This window comes from Odontomachus brunneus, unplaced genomic scaffold (assembly GCF_010583005.1).
Source record: "Odontomachus brunneus isolate Ranch 3 - 2012 unplaced genomic scaffold, Obru_v1 Obru_scaffold_030, whole genome shotgun sequence".
Classification (NCBI taxonomy): domain Eukaryota; kingdom Metazoa; phylum Arthropoda; class Insecta; order Hymenoptera; family Formicidae; genus Odontomachus; species Odontomachus brunneus.
This window is the reverse complement of record NW_022639480.1, coordinates 234,253-257,662: the sequence shown is the minus strand read 5'-3', so window position 1 is coordinate 257,662 and position 23,410 is coordinate 234,253. Positions and strand designations below refer to the sequence as shown.

At 39.3% G+C, this 23,410-nt stretch overlaps 4 protein-coding genes across 12 annotated transcripts in view; 2 read left to right on the top strand and 2 right to left on the bottom strand.

Annotated features, from left to right (window-relative positions):
- LOC116843207 (facilitated trehalose transporter Tret1-like) overlaps positions 1-9,234 on the top strand; it is a 58,804-nt gene extending 49,570 nt beyond the window's left edge. For 4 of the 5 annotated variants that reach the window (XM_032813431.1, XM_032813429.1, XM_032813430.1 and 1 more), the window contains exons 2-3: positions 6,041-6,351; positions 7,216-9,234. In XM_032813431.1, the coding sequence (XP_032669322.1) occupies positions 6,255-6,351; positions 7,216-8,504 (1,386 nt within the window). In that variant the 5' untranslated portion in view covers positions 6,041-6,254 and the 3' untranslated portion in view covers positions 8,505-9,234. Of the gene's footprint in view, positions 1-4,177; positions 4,310-6,040; positions 6,352-7,215 lie in introns of those variants that run through there. The other variant, XM_032813432.1, reaches the window with a different exon arrangement.
- A 1,109-nt stretch (positions 9,235-10,343) lies between these two features.
- LOC116843216 lies at positions 10,344-11,797 on the bottom strand. The gene is made up of 2 exons (XM_032813443.1): positions 11,596-11,797; positions 10,344-11,050 (listed from the first exon to the last, which is right to left on the bottom strand). Exons 1-2 carry the CDS (start codon positions 11,648-11,650, stop codon positions 10,392-10,394), a joined length of 714 nt encoding a protein of 237 aa, XP_032669334.1. The 5' UTR covers positions 11,651-11,797; the 3' UTR covers positions 10,344-10,391.
- Positions 11,798-12,399: 602 nt separating this feature from the next.
- LOC116843217 (proteasome subunit beta type-3) lies at positions 12,400-13,635 on the bottom strand. The gene is made up of 3 exons (XM_032813444.1): positions 13,469-13,635; positions 12,640-13,205; positions 12,400-12,553 (listed from the first exon to the last, which is right to left on the bottom strand). Exons 1-3 carry the CDS (start codon positions 13,469-13,471, stop codon positions 12,505-12,507), a joined length of 618 nt encoding a protein of 205 aa, XP_032669335.1. The 5' UTR covers positions 13,472-13,635; the 3' UTR covers positions 12,400-12,504.
- A 2,189-nt stretch (positions 13,636-15,824) lies between these two features.
- On the top strand, positions 15,825-23,342 carry LOC116843157 (cullin-2). Of its 5 annotated transcripts, none has more exons than XM_032813314.1 (8): positions 15,825-16,710; positions 17,558-17,772; positions 18,840-19,338; positions 19,440-19,634; positions 19,698-19,916; positions 20,025-20,195; positions 20,519-21,454; positions 22,863-23,342. In XM_032813314.1, exons 2-8 carry the CDS (start codon positions 17,654-17,656, stop codon positions 22,992-22,994), a joined length of 2,271 nt encoding a protein of 756 aa, XP_032669205.1. In that variant the 5' UTR covers positions 15,825-16,710; positions 17,558-17,653; the 3' UTR covers positions 22,995-23,342. The 5 variants fall into 5 exon arrangements, with proteins under 5 accessions (XP_032669205.1, XP_032669209.1, XP_032669207.1 ...); XM_032813318.1 differs by having other exon boundaries at positions 15,827-16,710; positions 19,440-19,619; XM_032813316.1 differs by lacking the exon at positions 15,825-16,710 and adding an exon at positions 16,746-16,896.
- Positions 23,343-23,410: the final 68 nt, after the last annotated feature.

Below are 23,410 nucleotides of genomic sequence, written 5' to 3'. Positions count from 1 at the left end.
TTTTGTATTTAACATTTTTTTCATATCTCCTATACTTTCAGAGATATTAGCAAAAATATGAAAAATTCGATTTTCTTTGAACAGATGTTTTCACCTTTCCAACTTTTGTTAAGCCAAGATGAAAAATAACTTAGTGATTAGGTTCATATATACTTTATTTTTACAAAAGTTCAAATTTTTTGGAATTTTCGGTCTCGCAAATTTCCCTTGTCAATCGTTGTTCCTCTTTCCCATTTCTGTTTCAAAGCCGATCGCAAATTATTACGTCACAATTTCGCGATAATTTTAGCTTTCGTTATCGAGCGAAATTAATTATTAATACGTCAGTGCATATCGCTCCTTATTTCTGTCCTCGCACCACTTTATCTCCTTTTGTATGACTGAAGGGTCTTCTTTCTTTTCGAAAGCGACCGCTGAATCGTCAAATTGCTGAATACGCGCGATGCATCGCCCCGAATCGATGCCTCTCATTAGCGATGTTCCGCGAGATCACGTCGACGACAGTCTTCCACTGAATGACCTTGCGTTCCGCAGGAAACCACACCTCATTGTCCCTCCTTTCCCTCGAGCGAAAATCTTATTCCCCGATATTCTCATCTAGTTAGATTAAAAAAAATATAGTCATAAAGGAAATTACATGGATACGTGAAATCAGCTGAGATAATAATAAACGACTATCGCGAACATCGCGATATCGCGTGTGCTTTATATTTAATCAATCCTACAGATACAAATGCTGTAGAGATCTTGAATAACACAGATGATAGAATTTCGAGCTGAACTATTCGTAAAATTGAGCAAAAAATCTGTTCATATTCCTTTATCTTTCCTCTTCCAATCTCTTCATTATTTCCCTTCTCACTGCTGGAATTTTGTAACTCATTATTAGAGTTAACGACAGTTTCGCAGTTTTTGTATACCGTAGAAAAGCTGCGCAACGATAACGAAACTCGTTAACTCCAATAACGAGTTACAAAATCCCAGCACAGATAGTACAGAGAATTTAAGAAGAATTCAAAAAGAGTTCAGTCGTAATTCACCAATTCTGAATTCATTGTCAGATGCACAAAGAATTCTTTTCACCGAACTGAACTCTGAAGAATGTCTGATGCAAAAAGAATTTTTCGGATTTCAGTTCAGTGAAAATAATTCTTTTTGCATCTAAAAATGAACTTAGAGTTGGTAACATACGACTGAATTCTTTTTGCATTCTCTGTGCTATCTGGATTATTTTCTCTTTATCCTAATACGTTCTATCCTAATTTATTCTATTCTTTTTTATCCCTTGTAGTACACTTCTGTGTCCTCTGTTACATTTCCTCTACCAATAATTTCCTTCACATCTTTACTTATCTTTGCGCTGTCTTTATCTGTGCGCTTTTTCCATTCTGAATCTTGCTTTCCTACATAACGCGTTGTTTCACTTTCACTTTCACGCTATCTCTATGCACTCATCTCTACGCAATTTTTCCTACCTGAATACTCAAAGCGTGATACCGACATAAGTAACACAGTTTCGTAGTTTTCTCTGTTCTTCTAATTGGATGTATTAAATTAAAAATGTTCTTACAGAATAAAAGTACAAAGTACATTTTTAGATGCAAAAAGAATTCTTTTCACTGAACTGAAGAATTCTTTTTGCACCTGACAATGAATTCAGAATTGGTGAATACGACTAAATTCTTTTTAAATTTTTTTTTAATTCTCTGTGCTATCTGAAAAGCAAAAAAGGGAAAAGATTGGAAGAGGAAAGATAAAACAACGTGGAAAGATTTTCTTGCTCAATTTCACAAATAGTTTAGTTAACGAATGGCTGATGCTAAAAGGTTGCACAAAACTAACAAGAAATTTTTTATTTACCGACTGACCACACTGAGAAAAATATTTACTAAATTTCAAAAAACGTTTATTTGGATAGTACTGTGAAGATATTTGTTTAAATTAAGTAATTATTTTCTAAAATTAAATAAAGAAGTTTTAAATATAAATTTGTTTCTTTAATTTTAGAAGACAATTATTTAATTTAAACAAATATCTGTACAATACTATTCAAACAAACGTTTTTTAAAATTTAGTAAATTTTTTTCTCAGTGCATAAAAAATTTTTTGTTCATTTCATGAAATGTTCGTGAAATTTCGTATTTCGGAGAAAAATAATTTACTGGCTCAGCAGATTTTCTGCTAGCAAAATATTTTCTATGGACAGCAAAAAGATTTGCTAAAAGTACTAATCACTAATTGCTGGTTATAATTTGCTAAATCTACAAATTATCTTGCTACCATTATTTATATAAGAACCATTATTTATATAAGCAGTTTTGCTTCGATAACAAATAAATTTGCAAAGGATACATTATTTTGCATCAATAGCAAATTAACGTGATTCTTAGGACAAATACACTCAACAAATTTTTTCTATTCTGGCAACGAAACTACTTCTGCTTTGATAACGAATAATTTGTAAAATTAGTTACGTCAACTAAATGTTTTTGCTGTCACTACGAATATGCAGTAGCAACGACGATTTTGCTAAAGGAGCAAAATTATTTTTCTCCGTGTACGTTTGGGTGTATTCTCGCCCCAACAACAGGACTTTTGTGCGAGATACTCGCACGACTCACATCGTATCTCGAAGTAAATCGCGCATTTGCACTTCGCGCGTATCTTGTCGGCGATATGACGATAAAAACGTGATTTCTCCGTAGAACAAAGTGTATCATCATTCATCATCGGTGACGCTTTAACGCCGTGTTTGTTTCGTGCACGAAAAAAAAGATATGTACAACTAAACATAATTTGCTGTGTTAGCCACTTTTTCTTTGCTGCGGGCACCAATTTCCTTGCTAAGATAACAAGAAAATCTGCAACAAAGAAAGTAGCTAAAGCAGTAAATTATGTTAATTGTTCATCTGTAGCAAATTTGCTGTGTTAGCCACTTGTCTTGCTGTACACAGAGAGAACGATTTATTAAATCAAATAAATGTTTCTTTGGAATAGTTCAAACAAATTATTTAATTGACACAACAAAAATATTTCTTTGGAATTAAGCCGCAAATAAATATTTTTGTTGCGTCAAACAAAATTTCGTTTGATCAATCAAAAAATTCGTTTGGACTATTCTAAAGAAGTGTTTATTTGATTCAACCAAATCGTTCTCTCTGTGTACAAGCAGATTTTCTTGTTATCACAGCAAGCAAGGTTCCTGCAGCAAAGAAAAAATAGCTAACACAGCGAATTATGTTTAACTGTCCACATATAGCAAATTAGTTTGCTGCTGCAGGAAATCCTTTTTTTCCGTGTGTCTTCGCGTTATCCGTGCAACTTGACAGGTCGCCGCGCGTGTACACTGTAAAAAATTTGTGTAAAATTCCATGTAATTATGAGACCAAGTATTATAATTGTAAATTTACATACGTATCAAAATGTGTCTCTCGTATATACAAATATATTTTTATGCGATAATTACGTGTGTAAATTTACATATATAATAGTTGGTCTCAAAATTATCCACTATAATAGATGTAATTTTACACAAATTTTTTACAGTGTATGATGAAAAATCAGAATTAAGCAAGAAATTCGCCAAATGGGACAACGTCTCGAGAAGTCAGCATTTACAAAAACTAAATATCGGGACAATGTATCGAAATACAATTGTCCCGTGGGAATATTGAGTACTTCTCAGATATTTTTTCTCTTGATGCACACAAAAAAATTACTTAGTAATATCAACTAAATCGCGGTAGCTGATTCAAACTTAGTCAAAAGGCTAATCGTTTAGCTGTCACTGCTAAAAATTGGCTATGAATGCATTCGCTGTGAAATACAAATATATTAGGTGACATTAAAAATGCACATTATTTCAAATAGCTAAGAAAATTGCTGTTATTCCTAAATTTCTTATCGTATGCATATATTAAGGAAGTTTGCACAGCTACAATCATTTGCTACAGTCATTTGTTTCTAGCAGCTAATATTTCTCGCTGTAGCGCCTGAGTTTAAACAGCGATTAAATTTAGCTTCGACATTAGCTGTCCCTATTTCAGTGACACATCTTATCTGCCACAGCTATTTTTTAGCTCTGGAAGCTTCTTTTTTTGCGTGCACATTCCCGACATTAAGTTGTCGTGATTGTGACTCTTTTTGACGCTATCTTAATTTTAGTTTCTCAGGAATCACTTCTTCTTCGGGAGATTACGCCGTCCATCACTCGATGTTCCGATATCGCGAATTATCAGCTCGTTAAACCGGACGAATTGTTCCCTTCTCGACGACGCATTCGTCGCGCATCTACAAGTGCGGCGATTCAGTGAGTTGTCAAAAATTGAGGTCGCCTTTAATTTTAGTATCGTTTAAGTCAGGGCCAAATTCGCAACTCCGCCGGCGCGATAACCGCGAAAGCTCATTGGCGAGAATTCGTTGCCGATACGAACGATCGATCACCTCTTCCCTTTTTTCCTTTGCTTCTTTTGTCTCATTAGGGCGGAAAATTTTCCGAACGGACGTTGTATTTCGCAGCGTTCAGCATTAGTCACATTATTCGCGAGGGACGAAAATAATTCTTATCGTTCTAATCGACTCGATAAATAATAATGACGAGTAGTTATTTATATCGTTCGTCTACGCGTCTCTCTCTCTCTTTCTTTTTGAAGGAGAGGGAAAGACGGAATTTATTGCAGTGTTCTCGGAAAGATTTCGACGGGTGTCGAATGATGAAAATTTCGTATAATTTACTCGACTCTTATCGGCTTACGAATGTATTCTGTCGGAAATATACGACTCCAGTTGGTCGCGCGCGACTCGCACACGACGTACCTTCATTATCATTTTCATGACGACGCGCAACAATAACCAATAAACAAGGCACCGTCGCCGCGTGTCGAAACATCTCTAATTAACGTCGTTCGAGGCGACTATACTTTCGCGCTCGGCGAATATTAAATTGTTACGAGCGCGTGCGCGCGATAACGCGTATCGCACGAATTTTGCTCGTCGCTCTGATTCTGCTTTCTTTGTCTTTTTTGCGTTGTCGTGTTCCCAATTGTCGCGAGTTTACTCTGTTTTAGAGATGTGCGAACTATTCGAATCGAATCAAGTGAAATTCGATTCGACCCAAATTCGAGTCTGAATAATTCGGAAATTTTGAATCGAAAAGATTCGAATACGGGTCGCGCACATTTGCGTTAACGAAGTACTATTAAAGACATCCAGCCTTACGGGAATTAGCATGACTTGAAAAGTTTGCTATACATTAAGATTTTCTTCAAAAATATTAAAAGAAGATAATGGCTTCTAGATTAACTCTTAGGCCCGATCTACAATAGATGGAGTAAGGAGTAGGAGTAGGAGTAAGACGAAATGGAAATAATTATTTCGCTTACTACCTTACTCCAGCTCCTACTATTTAATTCAGACTTACTCCATGTGATGTAGACGGACAAACTTTATTACTTTATTAGATCAGGCCTAAGCGAAATAAATTATTTCCATTTCCTCTTACTCCTACTCCTACTCCTTATTCCATTTATTACAGATCGGGCCTTCCTGACAACTGTCGGATCGATATATGTCGTTACGCTTTCAAGGCTTGAACTGTATTCTATATACGTTTATCGACTATATATTATTTACTGAGGGAAAAATTATATTAAAATCAACAAATATTTCCTTGACGAGTTAACATATTTATTTAAATCTACATTCTTTTTATTTAAACCAAATATTGTTTATTTAAATTAGGTAAACAATAAGATTTAAGTAAATATGTTAATGGCACTCATCAAAGAAATATTTATTGATTTTAATATAATTTTTCTCAGTGTATATCTCTTACCTTAAAATGAATTGATATCACATGATCAATGTTATTTCTCTCATACTGAAGTTATTATTTTCATGTTGAATTCAATGATTATGTTAATTACAAATTCTTTCAACGATTCGATTCGGGTGAAATTTCATCGATTCGACATAAAAAATCTTTGATTCGCACACCTCTACTCTGTTTCACGTTGTTTAACTGCTTCCTTGTCGTTTCTAGGAAGAATTGCGGCGTGCAAGATCCAGAGAAGACGTCGCTGGTGGACTCGACGCTACTTCCAAAATTCCAGCCATCCACGCTGCCAAATGACGAGAAAATTGCGAACGGTAGCGGCGCGCACGATGATCCCGAGGATCCGCGACCTCTCCGAGGTAGCGCCGTCAGGCAGGTGTTGGCCTCACTGGTCGCCCAGCTTGGCACCATCAACACCGGCATGACCTTCGGCTTCTCCGCCATCGCCTTGCCGCAGCTGCAAGAGTCGAACAGCACCATTCCCATCCAGGAGGGCTCCACGGAGGAATCTTGGATCGGTACGCAAAAGCGTAGTATAGTTATCCTTTGTTTCATACAGCATAAGTGCTCAAGAGACATCTTGGAGAAGTCTGAAAGATATTCTGCTTGTTTTAGATTTCTTTAGGATGTCTCCGAGATATAACTTATAGGCTCTTGGTCCCTTTTGATGACGTCAGAAGCGGGAAAATGCATGCTAAAAATTCTTGCGAAATATGTTGAAATAAAAATATATCTATAAAGTAACACTTGCAATCGATTAAAGTTATTTTTGAGATATTCCGTGCACCCCCTTTTTGCACAATCAAATTACAATAATGTATTGTAAATTAATCTGAATGCGAAGAAATAGGTTAAGAAGATGAAATGTATATCACATTAATTTATGACAAATTATTGATTATTAAAGCAAAAGAAGAATGCATGGAATATTTCACAGATTTATTTAATCAATTGCAAGTGTCACTTTATAGATATATCTTTTTATTTCAACGTATTTCACAAGAATTTTTAGCGTGCATTTTCTCGCTTCTGACATCATTAAAAAGAGATAGAGAGGCCAGGAGCCTTAAATATTTGTGCTGTTTGGGCCGAGGAAGTTTTGATATTGATGTTTTCAATATATCAAACACTATTAGTCTCAATTTCATGAATCCTTTGTGATATTGATATTAATATTAATTCTTAACAAGATTATGCTGATTGAAAGTTGCCTGACAGATCCAGACTGTACTGTATGTCCCAAAAGTACATGGAGAATTAAATATGTGTATTGCAAAGGGTTCAAAGAATTGAGACGAATAATAGAAAAAATTAATATATAAATGATATTCCCCTTATTTAATAACAATAGCAAAAATATATTTTTTCTTCTCCCCTTTCAGCCAGCATGTCCTCCATCGGCACACCAATTGGCTGCCTCATGTCCGGCTATATGATGGACATGTTCGGTAGGAAGCGCTCGCTCATCATCACCGAGATCCCAGCCCTTCTCGGCTGGCTGTTGATCGCGTTCGCCAGCGACATACGTATGATATACGCCGGCCGCTTCTTCGTCGGCCTCGGCTCGGGCATGGTGGGCGCTCCAGCTCGCGTCTACACCAGCGAGGTGACGCAGCCGCACCTGCGGGGGATGCTGACCGCCCTTTCGAGCGTCGGCGTCAGCACCGGAGTGCTGATCGAGTACGCGTTGGGCAGCGTACTTACGTGGAACATCTGCGCCGCGATCAGCGGGATCCTACCTCTCACCGCCCTCCTGCTGATGTTCCTCTTCCCGGAGACGCCGTCCTACCTCATATCGCGCAGCAAGCCGGAGCACGCGAAGAAAGCGCTGCAAAAGTTCCGCGGCAGTACTTACAACGTGAATCGGGAGATGGAGACGCTGTTAGAGTTCTCGAATAAGAACAACATCAAGCGGCTGACCGGTTTCCGGGAGATCATGTGCGCCCTACTGAAGCCGAACGCGCTCAAGCCGTTCACCCTGCTGTTCCTCTACTTCCTCATTTACCAGTGGTCGGGCACCAATGTCATCACCTTTTACGCCGTCGAGATCTTCAAGGATTCGGGCGCGAGCTTGAACAAATATCTGGCAGCGGTGATCCTCGGCATAGTCCGGCTCACCTCCACGATCGCGGCTTGCATCCTCTGCAGAAAATGCGGCAGACGGCCGCTCACGATGGTGTCTTCCATCGGCTGCGGATTCTCCATGATCGGACTGGGCGGCTACATGTGGCTGAAGGAATATTGGACCGCGAACGCCTTACCGTTGGTCGCCACGTGGATCCCGGTAATGTGTATATTCGCATACACGGTGGCCTGTACATTGGGCTTCCTGGTGATACCGTGGGTGATGATCGGCGAGGTCTATCCCGTGCAAGTGCGCGGCATTATCGGCGGCCTCACCACCATGGCAGCGCACTCGTTCGTCTTCATGGTAGTAAAGACTTACCCATTCTTGGCGAGCGCGCTCACCCGCCACGGTACGTTCATCCTCTACGGCTGCATCTCGCTGTTCGGCACGATATACTTCTACATGTGTCTTCCGGAAACCAAAGGTAGAACGTTACAAGAGATCGAGGACTACTTCTCGGGCAGAGGTAGTACCTTGACGACTGGCAGAACAAGTAACAAGCCAAAGGTCTTAGAAATTAAGAAGGGCCAGATATTACCGTGAACAGAAGGACCGATCCCGCTCTCGCAAAGAGACCATCGCTACGTCCGTTTACGCGAAGCCGCCTATCGTCGGCCAGCAGAGAAGAGAACTCGCGGCATTTTGGCTCGTAGCGATTTAGCTTATAGAACGGAGAGCAACGAGGCGTGAAATATATAAACTGTTTTATCTCCTTTTTGTAGAGATTACGAAACGGGCAAAGTACTCAAAAGACTTAGACATTTGTTTTGTGACAAATGTACGTTGTAGGATATATAAGATACGATAACGTTTCCGAAGGGAGATGTATAAACGAAGACGCCATAGAAGAGTACACGCCATCGCTGCGAAATATTATTAAAACAAACTCATGAAAGGAGAACATTATTACATATATATATTTTTCTTGTCTCGCGAAAGTTTAATTGTATATACATTTTTAAAGCCATTTCAGACAGCACAAAATATTAAAAAACCTTTTAAAATTTGTTTAATCGATTGCATGTGTAATTTTATATGTATTTATGGATATATATTTTTATATTAACATTTTTTTTTTAAAGAAGAAACGTCTAAAAAAAATAAGACGTCTAGTGGACATCTTTAAGGTTCCTGTATTGTTTATCTCTTTTTAATGACGTCAGAAACGAGAAAATGCATGTTAAGAATTCTTGCAAAATATGTTAAAATCAATATATATATATATATCCATAAAATAACACTTGCAATCGATTAAACAAATTTGTAAGATATTCCATGCATTCCACTTCTGTCCTAACAATCAATAATTTGTCGTAAATCAACGTGACATACAATTCATCTTCTTAAGCTATTTCTTCGCCTATTTCTATTCAGGTTAATTTACAATAAATTATCGATTGTTAGAGCAAAAGGAGAGTGCACGGAATATCTTACAAATTTGTTTAATCGATTGCAAGTGTTACTTTATATGTATTTTTATACTAATGTTTTATTTTGCAATAATTTTTAGCATGCATTTTCTTACTTCTGACATTTTCATTAAGAAAGAAATAGACGCGAGAGGTCAGGAGCCTTAAGACATCTTTTAATAGATTGTACTGTCTGGGGTGGAAAATGATCGACTTCGTACAAGCAAAATCATTTCTAGTGTTAGCATTCTCATAACGTCGATCATGAACATTGAAATTCACAGCGTTCTTTGAACGAAGTAGCAAATTCCGCGAATTCCGAGCACATTTTTCTCAAGTTCACTCACGCGGAGGTAAAGTAAGAAGAACTATTCCTTGATAACGTGATCAACGATGCACAAACGAAACGAACCGCGGTGCTATTTATTATATCATAGTATTAAACTGTGACATTTGCGTGCGTGGAATACTGTGCAACGACTGCAGTAGGGAAGGGAAGTTCGTATATCTGCCAGCATGAAAATTTTAGAACAATTGTACAGTAGGAATTATATTTTAAATCGATGACCAGTGTCTTGTATGCCGGCAGAACGGCTGAAATATTTTATCAGAATCAAATCGAGAATTCTTGAACGTATATTTATTAGAAAACGCCGCGCAGTGTCTATTCCCCGATGCCGCATCGTCGAGAATCTTAAGTGGTACACTGTGCTTTGAATAATGACGATGGAACTTATCACGTGTTATACCTGCAAGATGCCTTGACATACGATTGTTATCTAAGATAGACCTTTAACGAATAAACTAGTACGAATGGTATATACATATATATATTTTTTTATAAGAAAGTCAAGGAGAGTAAATCGTATATATTGCTAAAAGTTCGTCTGTATATTCTTTAAATCTCTCACCCTTCCCTGTACCGAAACACTTCGTTCGTTGTGCGTGAGTTTTACATTGACTTGACATGTAATTATCATAGGAATAAAATTTTATTGATACAGTTTGTACATAAATCGGGCTACAGAGTTAAACGAGGTACGTTACGGCTAGCCTGCTTTTTGGCTTTTTTCTTCTCCAGGAACTGTTTGATCATCTCGGGGGGCAAGAGCTCGCCCCTGTAGGTCCTCGGTAGTATTTCCTTATTTAAGATATCCAGTTTTCCCTTGACGTACTTTCTCGCGTCGAACGCTTGGGCCTCCTTGATCTTAACTATCATCTCAGCATTGAATATTTTGATCTTCTCTCTATTTCGTCTATGTCTTATTTTCGCCCACACGAATTTCATCTTCTTACGCAACTTCCTTCGCTTGTGCTTCTTCATTTTCTTCCGTCTAATCACTATCAGACGAACTGCTAGCTTCTCAAAGATATTCCCTGCTGTTGGTAGATCCACAGATACTTGTGGTACAGGAGAGTCATATTCTATTGGTAAATCCTTTGTAGGTTCCTGCAATGGAGGGATTTTTGTCACAGGTATCTCGATAATGTTTGGTATCGGTTGTCTCATTGGTTGTATGCCAAAGTCTATGTTGAGGGTTCCAGGTTTAAACCTGATATCATGCATTGGCACTACACTTGATGGTATATCGTGAGCATTGCGCATAAAACGGGAAACGTTGCAGTTTGACTGCTGTGTTGAGTAGTATCTCGCAGTGACAGTAATAGCAGCGGTGGTACCTGGAATATTAATAAAACAAAATTAAAGGCCTACTAGAGCCATAACACATACATGAAGGTAATGTGTAACACAATGATTTTAATGCACATGATATCAGAATCTTACAATTAATTGACTCTTAACATACATGACCCGATATCATATGCGTTAAAATCATTGTTACACACTACCTTGATATGTAATGGTTCTCATAGGCCTTTAATCTGTTAATTTTGTTTTATTGATTTGTTACAGCCTATAGCTATGTTAATTTGTTAGATCTTAGAGCTTATTTTATCAATTTGTTTTTACCTGGAATATTGTATACAATGTATGTATACTATACACAAATGTTTTTTAATAAGCACAGATAGCTTAATTTAATAAATACAGATAGCTGATATTTTGTATTAACGTCTCACAGTCATATAACTATTTAATACATTTTTATTCATCTTCATACAGTGAAAGACATATATAGCAGAGATAAATGAGGTTTTATAAGAGGTTATGATGCAGTGTATCATGCTCGATTATGTCAGTACCAATTGCCAGGTATACTCACTTATTCTGTCGACTGCGAATTTCCGCAATGCAGCACATAACGTGTTGATCGACATATTAACGATCAACTTATTTGTTTACTTCAAAATACCCTTTAAACTGCGAACTCCATTTTTGTATTCTATTTATCGTGTCACGAATAATCGAGCCTTGAATACAAATTGACGGACTTCGAATCGTCATTGAAGACAGTGGAGGCTCGTAGCGGAGGCTTTGGAACTAAAACTTAGGGCCTTAGAAAAATTGTAACTGTAACCGTAAGAAAACTGACCAATCAGAGTTGATTATTCTCTTTGCGTCCGAGGAATAATCGACTGTGATTAATCAGTTTTCTTATGACTTTACGGTTACGGTTAAAATTTTTCTACGTGCAAGGCCCTTAGCTTTGTTTTTCGTTCCTGCACTGCTAAACTGGTGCAGTAAGTTAGAGCGAGAAAAACTATACTTGTCTCACTCTAACTTATTGCAGCAGTGCAGAAACAGAAAACAAATCCTGTGTTGAGATAAATAAAGTGATATTTTATATTAAAATCACTCCAGTTCGTGATATTTTCAGTGTATAACAAAATATTTCGTTTGTGGACCTACACGTATACCTCACAGCTAGGATTATTATAATATTAAATGTGATTAATATAATTTATTAAATATCAACTAGTTACAAAGATTCAAATAAAACAAAAATATAGATGATACATACGGAAACTTTTTATATTAAAAATTAAATACTGACAAAAAGGTGGATAACTATTTTGAAACAGTATTTAAAAAACGAGTATTTGAAAGAAAAAAATTCTAAATTCGCTGAAAGTTCATGTAAATTTTCACTTATATTTATTAGAGACTTAATTACAATAATAATTATGAAAAATCTTGCCATATATATTGATGTGAAAGACATAAATTGCATTTAATCCATTCGTGTCTTGATCATTCTCCTTGTCACCTTATCCTTCTCTCTGAAAGTGAAATGTACAACATATTAACCTAAACACTTCAAAATTCTGTTATTAATCAATATTATTTGACTCATCGTCATACTTACACGATATAGACAACAGCACCCCATCCAGATATCGCATCTCTATCGAATGCATTAACTAAAGCCTGGCTGACAGTCTCGAACAGATCGTCAGGCCCCAAGTCTGGTTCATAGAGCGACTCACACATACCATAAAGTTGCTCTGTACATGTGCCACCCACTACAAAATCTTCAGCCATATTTCTGGAACCTATCAGGTCCATGTTGCAGATGAACGGTTCAAACGTCACAGGATCCAAGCCAGCCACAATGGGCTCCACGAAGTAAGGTCCAAATCTCTTCTCATACAGTAGATTTGAGATCATCGCGGTGAACGTTTTCGGATGGATCTTCCTGTTCTCCTTCAACTCGTAAAGATTTAGGCGAAAACGTAGCCTCTCTATGACGGTCTGGGTGTCGCTGGCGAGTCCAGGCAGACTGACGTACAAATACGGTCCCATCTCGTAGATCTTCCGAAAATTGCACGTTATCGTCTGCGCCTGTATACCGAATCTGCGATCCGCTGCTATGGCCACGCAGTTCTTACCCTTCATGGCTATCACGGCACCGCCGTTGTACGCGAGAATGCTCTGCAAAGGAGAAACAATATATTAGAAGACACAGTGAAATATGAAGCTGTTCTGGAGCATCAAAAATTGTTGCTATCAAATGATATTTTCACGACACTTCAGACGAGACGTGCAATGTCGTTCGCAGGGAACGATTGACAGTAATATAACCTCCGGCGGCCGTGACGAGTTTTGCGGCACACCGTAAGTGAAAGGCAGACTCCTCTTCGAGAAGATAAACCAAAAAATTAGTGAAGAGTATTTTTTAACCGTCAAATACACACCATTTTCTTGCGTAGGTGCCTGAGAATTGACAATATCTAAACAGTCACTGTCTACCTGACGAGCAGCTAGGACGCGTCGAAATGCGAGTCACGACCATTAACTAGAAACACTATAAAAGCATTTATAGACATCACTATCTCGTTTAATCGTACCGATTCTTCGTTAAAGAAAGTGGCGGTTCGCAGCGGAGACTTTGGAACTAACTTACAAAAATAACGGGTCTAATATACTCTTTGGATCCGTTATTTCTGTAAGTATTTGGTCATTGGCTGCATTCAGCAAAGAAAGCTGTTTTGCAATTGTAAAATTCGTGAGTCTGATTGGAATATGCTTTTAATTTGAATTGTATTCAAGAGCATGTACCAATCAGATTCACGAATTTTACAATAGTCGCAAAGCAGCTTTCTCTGCTGAATGCAGCCATTAGTCCCAATTTACAATAGGGTTGCGTTGCGAAATGCACTGCCAGTATTGAAAATCTATTGTCGCGTCCGACCGACCAAGTCGCCAGCCAGTAATAATTTTTTTATCCAAACAATCCTTTACTTGAGACACTCCAGGTATGAAACTTTCCTTTCCCAAAAGGAAGGTATCTCAGATGGCATCACTACCATTCAGGCCCCCCTCCTAAAGGCGGGATCACAAGAGCTCAGTATAAGTAGAGTAGTGACAAGCGAAACAGTCAGTGCTGGGAGTTCGCGCACGCCCATTGAGCAAACACTGTGGTAACCTCAGCACCGTATCTATTTTAAGGTATCGTAAGGTCCCTCACCTAAAAGAAAATATGAAGGGATTTTAGGGAGAAAAGAAAGTTTGTGGGAAGAAACAGAATGCTGTTCATGAGTAAAAATAAATATATTTTTTATTTTGTAACTTCTGCAGCCAACCAATCTTTGAAAATATTTATATTTAACCATGCATATTGGAATTTTCTTCTCACACATTTCCTCTTCTTTTCCTCGATGCCACTTGATGACGAAGGCTGTTGTTGATCTATTTCTTTTTTCAATACGGCACTTTTTTCTTTAATTAACTTAATATTATAATTGCACTTTTATATCATATTTTATTTATTATAAATATATAATATATATACATATTATATTATCACATTTTTTCACACACACAGCTACACTAGTTATTATAACTATATTAATTATGCTAATTTATTATTGTAACATTTCACTACATCTAACCTAATCCTAACCACTCGTGGACAAACAACAACAGACAGACAGCCGAGTATTTTATGTATGTCCCCTAAAAATCTTTTACGCTCTATACACAATGCCAGGTAGCAGGCAATAGAAACAGGGAATAGGAAATCAGATTGGTCAATTATTTCTATTCCCTGTTCCTATTGGCTAATGTCTATTCCTATTGCCTGTTGCCTAGCATTGTGCATAGGGCTTTACTCGTGCCTAGCGCCGTCATTGGAAACTGCTTACGTCGGCTGCTACGTCATCTCACGCATGCGCAGAAGGACTCTTGTCAGCTAAAAAATATCCCGAACTCCCAGCACTGCAGTCAGTCAGAGTCGAGTGCCGGGATCGGAAGTCCAAAAGTAGTCCTCACCTCTCTAACCCCATTTCTCTAAATCACTAGTCAAACTCTAGATAGTAGTTTTCTTTAATTCTTAAGCAAGTAACTTTAGATTATCCTTAACTTTTCTAAACATTTACGAGCGTTTTATTCTAATGCATAATTATTTAGTTTGTTAAATAGTTCATTTTGGTTATTTCTCGTTACTTACATTACTCTAGCCATACTTAAGATATCTTTGTGAGTAGATTATATATCAAGAACTACACAATATACATTATATATATATATATAATCTGTAGTAATTCTATTTCTACTCCCTCCCATTCGAACATCCTTACACGGCACATTTCCTCTTATCCTTAAGCGAAACTGCGACGTGCGGTGTTCCTCCCTAGTGCCCATCGGTCAACTACAAGTGCTTGAATATTCGAACTTGCCGCCGCGCGATCCAGAATGAGGTTCCCAGAATCGGCAGCATCTAGAGAGTCCAGGAGATACCGATCCATGTAAGCCGATCCAGAGCGCCATCCAGGGTACAGAGAGCAACCGCGCGGTGAACGACCACTGGTAAGTCATTGGATGCTTTCCAGTTGCGTACACTGTGTTAAGGGACGTCACATTGGAAGTAAATAGCAAGAAGTAGGAAGTAAGAATAAGAAATTGACCAATCATAGTTGATTATTCTTCTCACATTTGACTTGGTTGGTCAATTTCTTACTCTTACTTCCTACTTCTTGCTATTTACTTCCAATGTAGACGTCCCTTAACACATCTTGACACACACGTATGCACACAACTGGAAAGCACCCACAGACGACTAGTAGCCCCCGAGCTGAGCACGGATGTGTAGTGTTGTGTTGAGGATTACGATAATCGGAATGGAATTTGTGTCGCCGTGTGTGTGAAAGTGTCTAGGGATATTGTAACTGGAAAGCACCCTCTGTCACGAGCCGCCGAGCTATAGTTACGTTTTTCTACATAGACGTAGAGGGTTATAATTTAAAAAATTTGGTTTTAATAAATAAAAGGAGATCCTAAAAAAAGTACAAAACTTTCGTGTACATTCTTCTCTTTCCATCCTATAAAAGCGCGACACCACCGACGCATACAGCCGCGGAGTTTTAGCAGACTGGCCTGCAGATGTCGCAAAAATTGCAAATTCGCACGATACTCGGAAAAGGCGAGAAAAAGTAGCGAAACATGGCAGTACAATGTTATTGAGGATTCCACGAGTCGACACGGCGAGAGTATTGCGCGTTCGAGGGAGAGCGAGAGAGAGGGAAGTACGTCGTGCCGCGACCGAGAAGGGAAAGGGCCCGTGAAGAGCGGCGAGGAAGGCGAGAAGGAGATCGGTTGTGCTCGAGTGGCCGAATCGAACGGCGAAGGTCAGGTTGCGACGACCCCGAGCAGGGACCAGAGTGACCAGAGAACGCGAGACGGACGAACGGGGGACTGGCAGAAGCGGGTGACGGTGACTGCGAAAAATGCGTTCGATCGCGACGAGTCATCGCGGGTGTCATGCATCTCGTGGCAGGGAATGACTCGTGCCCCCGCCCCAAAAATAAGCGGCCCAGTACGGTTCGTCATTGCGGTGGCTGAGGAGCACGATCGACGGCGATTTACCCTGACCTCCTCAGCACGACGGCCTGTCCATCGGCGGCGGCAGCGATCCGGGCACTCCCGTGCGTGACTCTTGGTTAGTGCTTAAGTGCTTAAGACCATCTGGCGATCGTCACTGGCGAGCCAGCGGTCAGCTGTGTGGTGCTCGCTGATAGCGACACGCGCGCGACGGAGTGCGTGCCTGTGTGACGACATCGTGTGTGCGACTCCGTCATCGTCGTCGTCGCGCTCGGTTATCGCGAGAATCACTCGCTCTCCTCTCGTGAGCTCTAATCGATATTTCGCAATACGGATATAGCGGCTTCAACGTGAGAGCGCGTCGAACGTCGTACGGCACGAGCGCACGCACGCACTTTCACGTTCTTTCTCTCTCTCTCTCTCTCTTAAAAGTGTGTGCGCCATTGAGCCGATATGTGCCTGCAATTTTGAACTTTAGAAACGTGCGAGCGACACGGCTCGACTCTTACTGGCTGTGTACGTCGTGTATGCTCGAGATCGTAATTGTGCTCGGAATTTCGTAGCGGACTCACGCTCTCTGTCTCTCTTTCTTTCTTTCTCTCTTTCTCGCGCGTGTAAGAGAGCGTCCTCTTTCTATGTAAATTCGCGCACTGTGCGGACAGAACCGGGGGGGAAAATTAGAGCGGCCATGAGACTCGTGCGCGTGTGGTGTATTTTACTTTTATGTTATTTTTAAACCGATGATATACAAAACATACGCGAACGAACAAAGCCCCGTAAACTCTCGGCCTCTGTCTGCGCTCTGTGTGAAGATTATTCTCGGAACTTGCTCTCAGTACACAACCTTCCGTTCTCTCTCGTTCGCAGCTTGGCATTTCGAGACTTTTTAAACGAGTCGAATTCGCGAATAAGCGTTTGTTTCACGCGAGTGTGAATCTGGATCTCACAATAATGTTACTTTGCAGGTTTTGTATCATTAGAAACTTATAGAATATTAGAAAAAGGTGCCTACCAACGCTGAGATCAAATTGTTGCCAGTGTGTTGTGGATTGAGGGGAAGAATGTCACTGAAACCCAAGAAAGTAGACTTCACTCAAACCTGGGATGTACTGCAAGAGACTGTGAGAGGAGTGATAACACTAGCTAATGTCTCACGAGCCACATGGAACGATAGATTTAGGTATTTCAACAGAATCATTGTCTAAACAAATATTTGCTAATTGTGAGATCTGTTCTCTATTGCTAAACTAGTATAGGAACTAGTGTAGGAAGCCCATTCACCACTAAGGTGTTTAAAATTATAGAAAAATTTAATGTAACATTTGTTGCAGTAAAACACTCATACACTAAAAAAACAATTGGTTGAATGAAGCTAATTTCTGATGAAAATTCTGGTCATCTTAACAGGATTTCTGGCACAACTTGAACAGAGAATTTTGGTAACTTCAACCAGAATTTTCAGAAATTTAGTTAATTTAATCAAACTTTCTTTCCTAGTAGTTGAAATTTTATGTGATTAGTCTGCGTTGTTGTCTGCGTTGTCATGAGAAATATAATACTTTGTATTGCAATTTTGCATCTAAAATTTTATGGTAGGAGTAATATAGATAACCATTATTTTAGTACAATTTTGTAAGAAAAATGATACCATAAAAAATTTACCATTATAAATATCACGCACTTGTAATATTTATAATGGTAAATTTTTTATGGTATCATTTTTCTTACAAAATTGTATTGAAATAATGGTTCGAGACTTTTTATTTCCAAATTATGGGATCTGTTTTCTATTGCCGAACTAGTGTACTATGAAATGTAGAAAGCCCATTCAAACCAATATGTTTAAAATTATAGAAAAATTTAATGTGTAACATTTATCATAGTAACACAGTCATACACTGAAAAAACAATTGGTTGAATGAAGCAAATTTCTGATAAAAATTCTGTTCGTGTTAACAGAATTTCTGGTCAACTGTGACAGAATTTTGATGATTTTAACCAGAATTTTCAAAAATTTGGTTAATTATGTCAAACTTTCTTTCCATGTAGTTTCAAGCGATTAGTCTGCGTTGTTCATGAGGAATATAATACTGTGCATTGCAACTTTGCAACAATTTGAATTTTGATGTGACTTTCTCAATGGAATAGTGATTGTAAATGCAAGCTAGTACAGCCAGTTTAACAATAGAGAACAAATCTAATGTTTAATTAATAGGGCGAAACTCAATTTCTTCACTATGATTGCAGTGACGTTTACTCCCTGTGCGTCGCGTATCCCGAGCCACTGGCGGACCGTTTGTATAACGAGACAAAAAGGTTTCTGGACAACCATGTCTTCCAGTTATTGACAGAGGTTCGCGCCCAGGGCGAGTCGGACCTGCTCCAGGCGTATCATCGTGCCTGGACAGAATACTCGCAGGGCATTAATTATCTGCACCGCTTATACCTGTACCTCAATCAGCAACACATTAAGAAGCAAAAACTCTCGGAGGCGGAGCTCATCTATGGTGCGTCTTCCTCTATGGCGGTCGACTACCAGGAGCAGATGGAGATCGGCGAGCTAGGTCTGGATATCTGGAAGAGGAAAATGATAGCCCCGCTTAGAAACTCGTTGGTTTCCCTCCTGCTCGAGAGTATCCAGGCTGACAGAAACGGGGAAGCTCAGCCCGCCACCACCGACGTGATTTGCGGTGTTATTCAAAGCTTCGTGCGAGTAGAAGAGTACAAGTTGAAAGGACAATTAGATGTAATATACGATCGATTAAGCTTTTTGTATTCGTTGCCGTCGCTCTCTACTTTTCGCGAAGACCCGTTTTTGCTAAACTGAATCCCGTTTTCCGGTGTCAGATGTATCAAGAAATTTTCGAGGGTCCCTTTTTGGAAGCGAGCGGCGAGTTTTATTCGAGAGAAGCGTGGGAGTTGCTGCAGCAATTGGACGTCACGCGTTATATGGAACGAGTCACGTGGAGACTTAGTCAGGAGGAATTACGTGCGCATAAGTATCTTCACTCAAGTTCCGTGCCGAAAGTGCGTTCCTCGTATGTGAGTTTTCCAGATTCAATGGCGTCGAGGACTATGGCTGACGCGATAATGATGTTTTTTCAGGTGAGAGCATGCTGCGAGGATAAAATGGTTAATGCGCAAGCGAGTTGGTTGCATACAGAAGCTAAGATCATGATAGAAAATGAAAGCAGACGAGATCTGTCACTCTTGTATCCGCTGCTGAAGCCCTTGCCGTCGGGTTTAAGTCCACTTGTACAGAAGCTCACCCAACACATTACGCAGCAAGGTCTACAGGCAATCGGACCTTTACAAGGGGAAAATGTGAGTGATCGAGTACTCGAGTGTCGTCACTAAATCAGACAGTGAATATGTGACTTATGATGTGATAAAGTACGCAAAAATAACATAGAAAATCTTGCCGAATTTCAGGTATATACGCAATTTGTGGAGAGCATACTGGACGTACATTCTAAGTATACAGAATTGATCAAAGATGTGTTCAAAGCGGATCAGAGTTTTGTGGGTGCTCTTGACAAAGCTTGTTCCGCGATCGTGAATTACAGACCTGTGCCGAGGCAACCGGCGCGAGCACCCGAATTGGTAATTTCTCCCAAAATTTTAGTGAAAATTAAATACGTTATTACGTTCTATTTAGAGAATTCTTTCCACAGCCAATCTCGTTTTTTTTTCCCTGTAATTTTGTAAAACAGAGTTTAATTGTGGACATAACAAATGTTTGCCGTCACGCATATGTAGTCTTAAATTAAAATTCGTTTGAAATTAAAATGAAATTTGCTAGAGATTAAATTAAATTTAAATTCGCCAGGAGCGAGAAGTAATTACTTCTAACACGCGGTGCACAATGTCTCTTTCTCTCTTTCTTTGTTAATAATTGCGATGTAACAGCGTGTGTTTCTATTTAGTTGGCGAAGTATTGCGATTCTCTACTGAAGAAGTCTGCCAAGGCTGCTTCTGAGAGCGAAATAGAAGAGAAGTTGGCGCGCTCCATCACCGTGTTCAAATACGTGGATGATAAGGACGTGTTCCAGAAGTTCTACGCGCGCATGCTGGCAAAACGATTGATACATCAGCAGTCGCAGTCGATGGACGCCGAGGAAGTGATGATCGATCGGCTGAAGCAAGCGTGCGGCTACGAATTCACGAATAAACTGCATCGTATGTTTACCGACATGTCCGTGTCGGCGGATCTCAACACGAAGTTCACGACTACTTTGCGCGAGGGTGATAGAGAGAATCAATTAGGCATCGGTTTCGTGGTCTACGTTTTACAGGCGGGCGCTTGGCCGCTCGGCTTGCCGCCGTCTCCGGGGCCGTTTCACGTACCGCAGCAGTTGGAGAAGTCAGTGCAAGCTTTCGAGACGTTTTATCATGCGCAGTTTAGCGGTCGGAAACTCACATGGCTTCACCATTTGTGTCAGGGTGAGCTAAAGTTCAATTATCTGAAGAAGTCGTACCTCGTGACCGTGCAGACATACCAAATGGCGTTACTGCTCCTGTTTGAGCATTGCGACGCGATACAGTGCAGAGAAGCGGCCGCGTCCTTGCGTCTGTCGCACGATCAGTTAGTAAAACATGCCGCAAGCCTTGTCGACTGCAAGATCCTCATGAAATCCACGGACGGTGAACTCGAGGAAGATACCGTCCTCACGCTCAATTTCGATTACTACAATAAGAGAACCAAGTTCCGTGTGACTGGCGCGCTGCAACGAGACGCGCCACATGACGCGGAGGCCACGCATCGCAGCGTGGACGATGATAGAAAATTGTACCTGCAAGCAGCCATAGTTCGCATCATGAAGAGTCGCAAGCTGTTGAGACACAATCTACTTGTACAGGAGGTAAATTTATCTCTCTCCCTCCCTTTCTTCCTCACTTTTGTAGTCCGTGCCAGATAGCAATGCTTCTCTTCTTTCGACGAGTTTCGCCATGTATCCGTATCTAATAGAAGAATTTATCTTTTTATTGATTCTTCTTAATTAAGGCTCTTAGCTCCTCGCATTGTCTATTTTTTATTTAATGACGTCAGAAGCATGCTAAAAATTCTTGCGAAATACGTTGAAATAAAAAAATATAAATATATAAAGAAAAAAGACATAAAGATATAAAAGTGACACTTGCAATGGATTAAATAAATCTGTGAGATATTCCGTGCATTCCTATTTTGCTTTAATAATCAATAATTTGTCGTAAATTAATGTACACTTCATCTTCTAAGCTATTTCTTCGCATTCAGATTAATTTACAATAAATTACTGTAATTTGATCGTTAGAGCAAAAAGGGAGTACACGGAATATCTTATACATTTGTTTAATCGATTGCAAGCGTTACTTTATGGATATATATTTTTATTTCAAGGTATTTCGCAAGAATTTTTAGCATGCATTTTCTCGCTTCTGACGTCATTAAAAAAATACAGACAATGCGAGGGGCTAGATCCTCTCAGATATCGAATGAGTTTTGATACTCGTCGAAATAAGTGTCGCAATTTTTTTGCCGTTATACAAATCGTGCACCTACACGGAGAGAATATTATAGATTTTTTATACATAAATTCTTTTCAATTTTAGTATATATATAGTTTTGTAATGCAGGAGTAGACTATCAGTAAGGCTTAATGGCCAGAATAAATTTTTTAATAATTTCAATAAATTTCCAATAGTAGTTTTACATTTAAATTCCTGAGGTAGAAGAAATAGCGCATAAAATGAAATAATAATTAATTACTGGAGAACATCGATCTATTCCTCGGTTACAAAACTCTATAATAATCTTTACTATAAAATTCTCTCCGTTTAGACTACCGAGATATTTCAGTGTTTATAATTACTCGTATTTTGGAGACAATTTTCGACGACTACGCCTACTTCCTTTTTTCCTCGCGTTCATCTATCGAGCGTGCGATTGTGAATGGTCATTTGCGTTCAGCCTCAGGACAGGTCGTAAGACTTTCGGGATGCCCCCTAATTTGTGAAACTAGTCCTCTATATGTTTCTTATTTCTGTACAATATTATATGTTTCTATTTATACCAACACACATTTATAATTGCAACAGTAGAATGTTTGAGAAGCTTGAGAGAGTTCGGTAGAACTCTTACGAAGCTAATGGTCCTGAGGCTGAGCGCTATATTGCTCGGCGCGTAAACAGGAAAGTCAACAGGAAGAAAGTAGGTGTGGACCTCGAGAATTCACTTCGAAGGCGCAAGTGATTCCGAACGCTACATTTTAATCCTTAACCGTATTTCAGGTGCTGAGTCAATCAAGAGTCACGTTCGCGCCTTCTATCGGAATGATTAAGAAGTGCATCGAAGCCCTTATAGATAAACAATACATTGAGCGTACAGCAAACAGCGCGGACGAGTATTCATATGTCGCGTAACCTTCTAACATCTGTCACTAATTTATTTCACTCGAGATGCGTCCCACAAACAATTTGCTGTGAAAATATCGAAGCTCCGATCGGCCATGGCTAAGTGATAAAATTACAGCGATCGATCACACTTTTTTCTCGACATAATCAATCTGAAAAGAGGCAAGACAAAAAAAACAATAAGACTCCGTGTCAATGAAAGTTCCACAGAAAGCGAATCTCAAATGGCATAATAAAAGATCGGGAAGAGCATCTTAGAAGGCCGCTTATTTGCTCTTTAGATGGACCGATTAATACTTAGTTGATTTACTGACTTGTAATATATGCACACTGAATAAAGATGATGTTACTATTTTATATCAGAGTAACATGTTGCGCAGAGTAATTTTACACGATACAAATTCATTATGTCCTCCAAACGTGGA

Excerpts from the sequence above, each read along its gene's own strand:
- LOC116843217 (XM_032813444.1), bottom strand. Across the intron at positions 12,554-12,639 it reads GGTGCTGTTGTCTATATCGT|AGAGAAGGATAAGGTGACAA; the intron begins GTAAGTATGACG and ends TTTCACTTTCAG.
- LOC116843157 (XM_032813314.1), top strand. The coding sequence starts at position 17,654 with ATGTCACTGAAACCCAAGAAAGTAGACTTCACTCAAACCTGGGATGTA. Across the intron at positions 17,773-18,839 it reads ACATGGAACGATAGATTTAG|TGACGTTTACTCCCTGTGCG; the intron begins GTATTTCAACAG and ends CTATGATTGCAG. Across the intron at positions 19,635-19,697 it reads CGAAAGTGCGTTCCTCGTAT|GTGAGAGCATGCTGCGAGGA; the intron begins GTGAGTTTTCCA and ends ATGTTTTTTCAG.
- LOC116843216 (XM_032813443.1), bottom strand. The coding sequence starts at position 11,650 with ATGTCGATCAACACGTTATGTGCTGCATTGCGGAAATTCGCAGTCGAC. Across the intron at positions 11,051-11,595 it reads ATTCGCAGTCGACAGAATAA|GTACCACCGCTGCTATTACT; the intron begins GTGAGTATACCT and ends TTAATATTCCAG.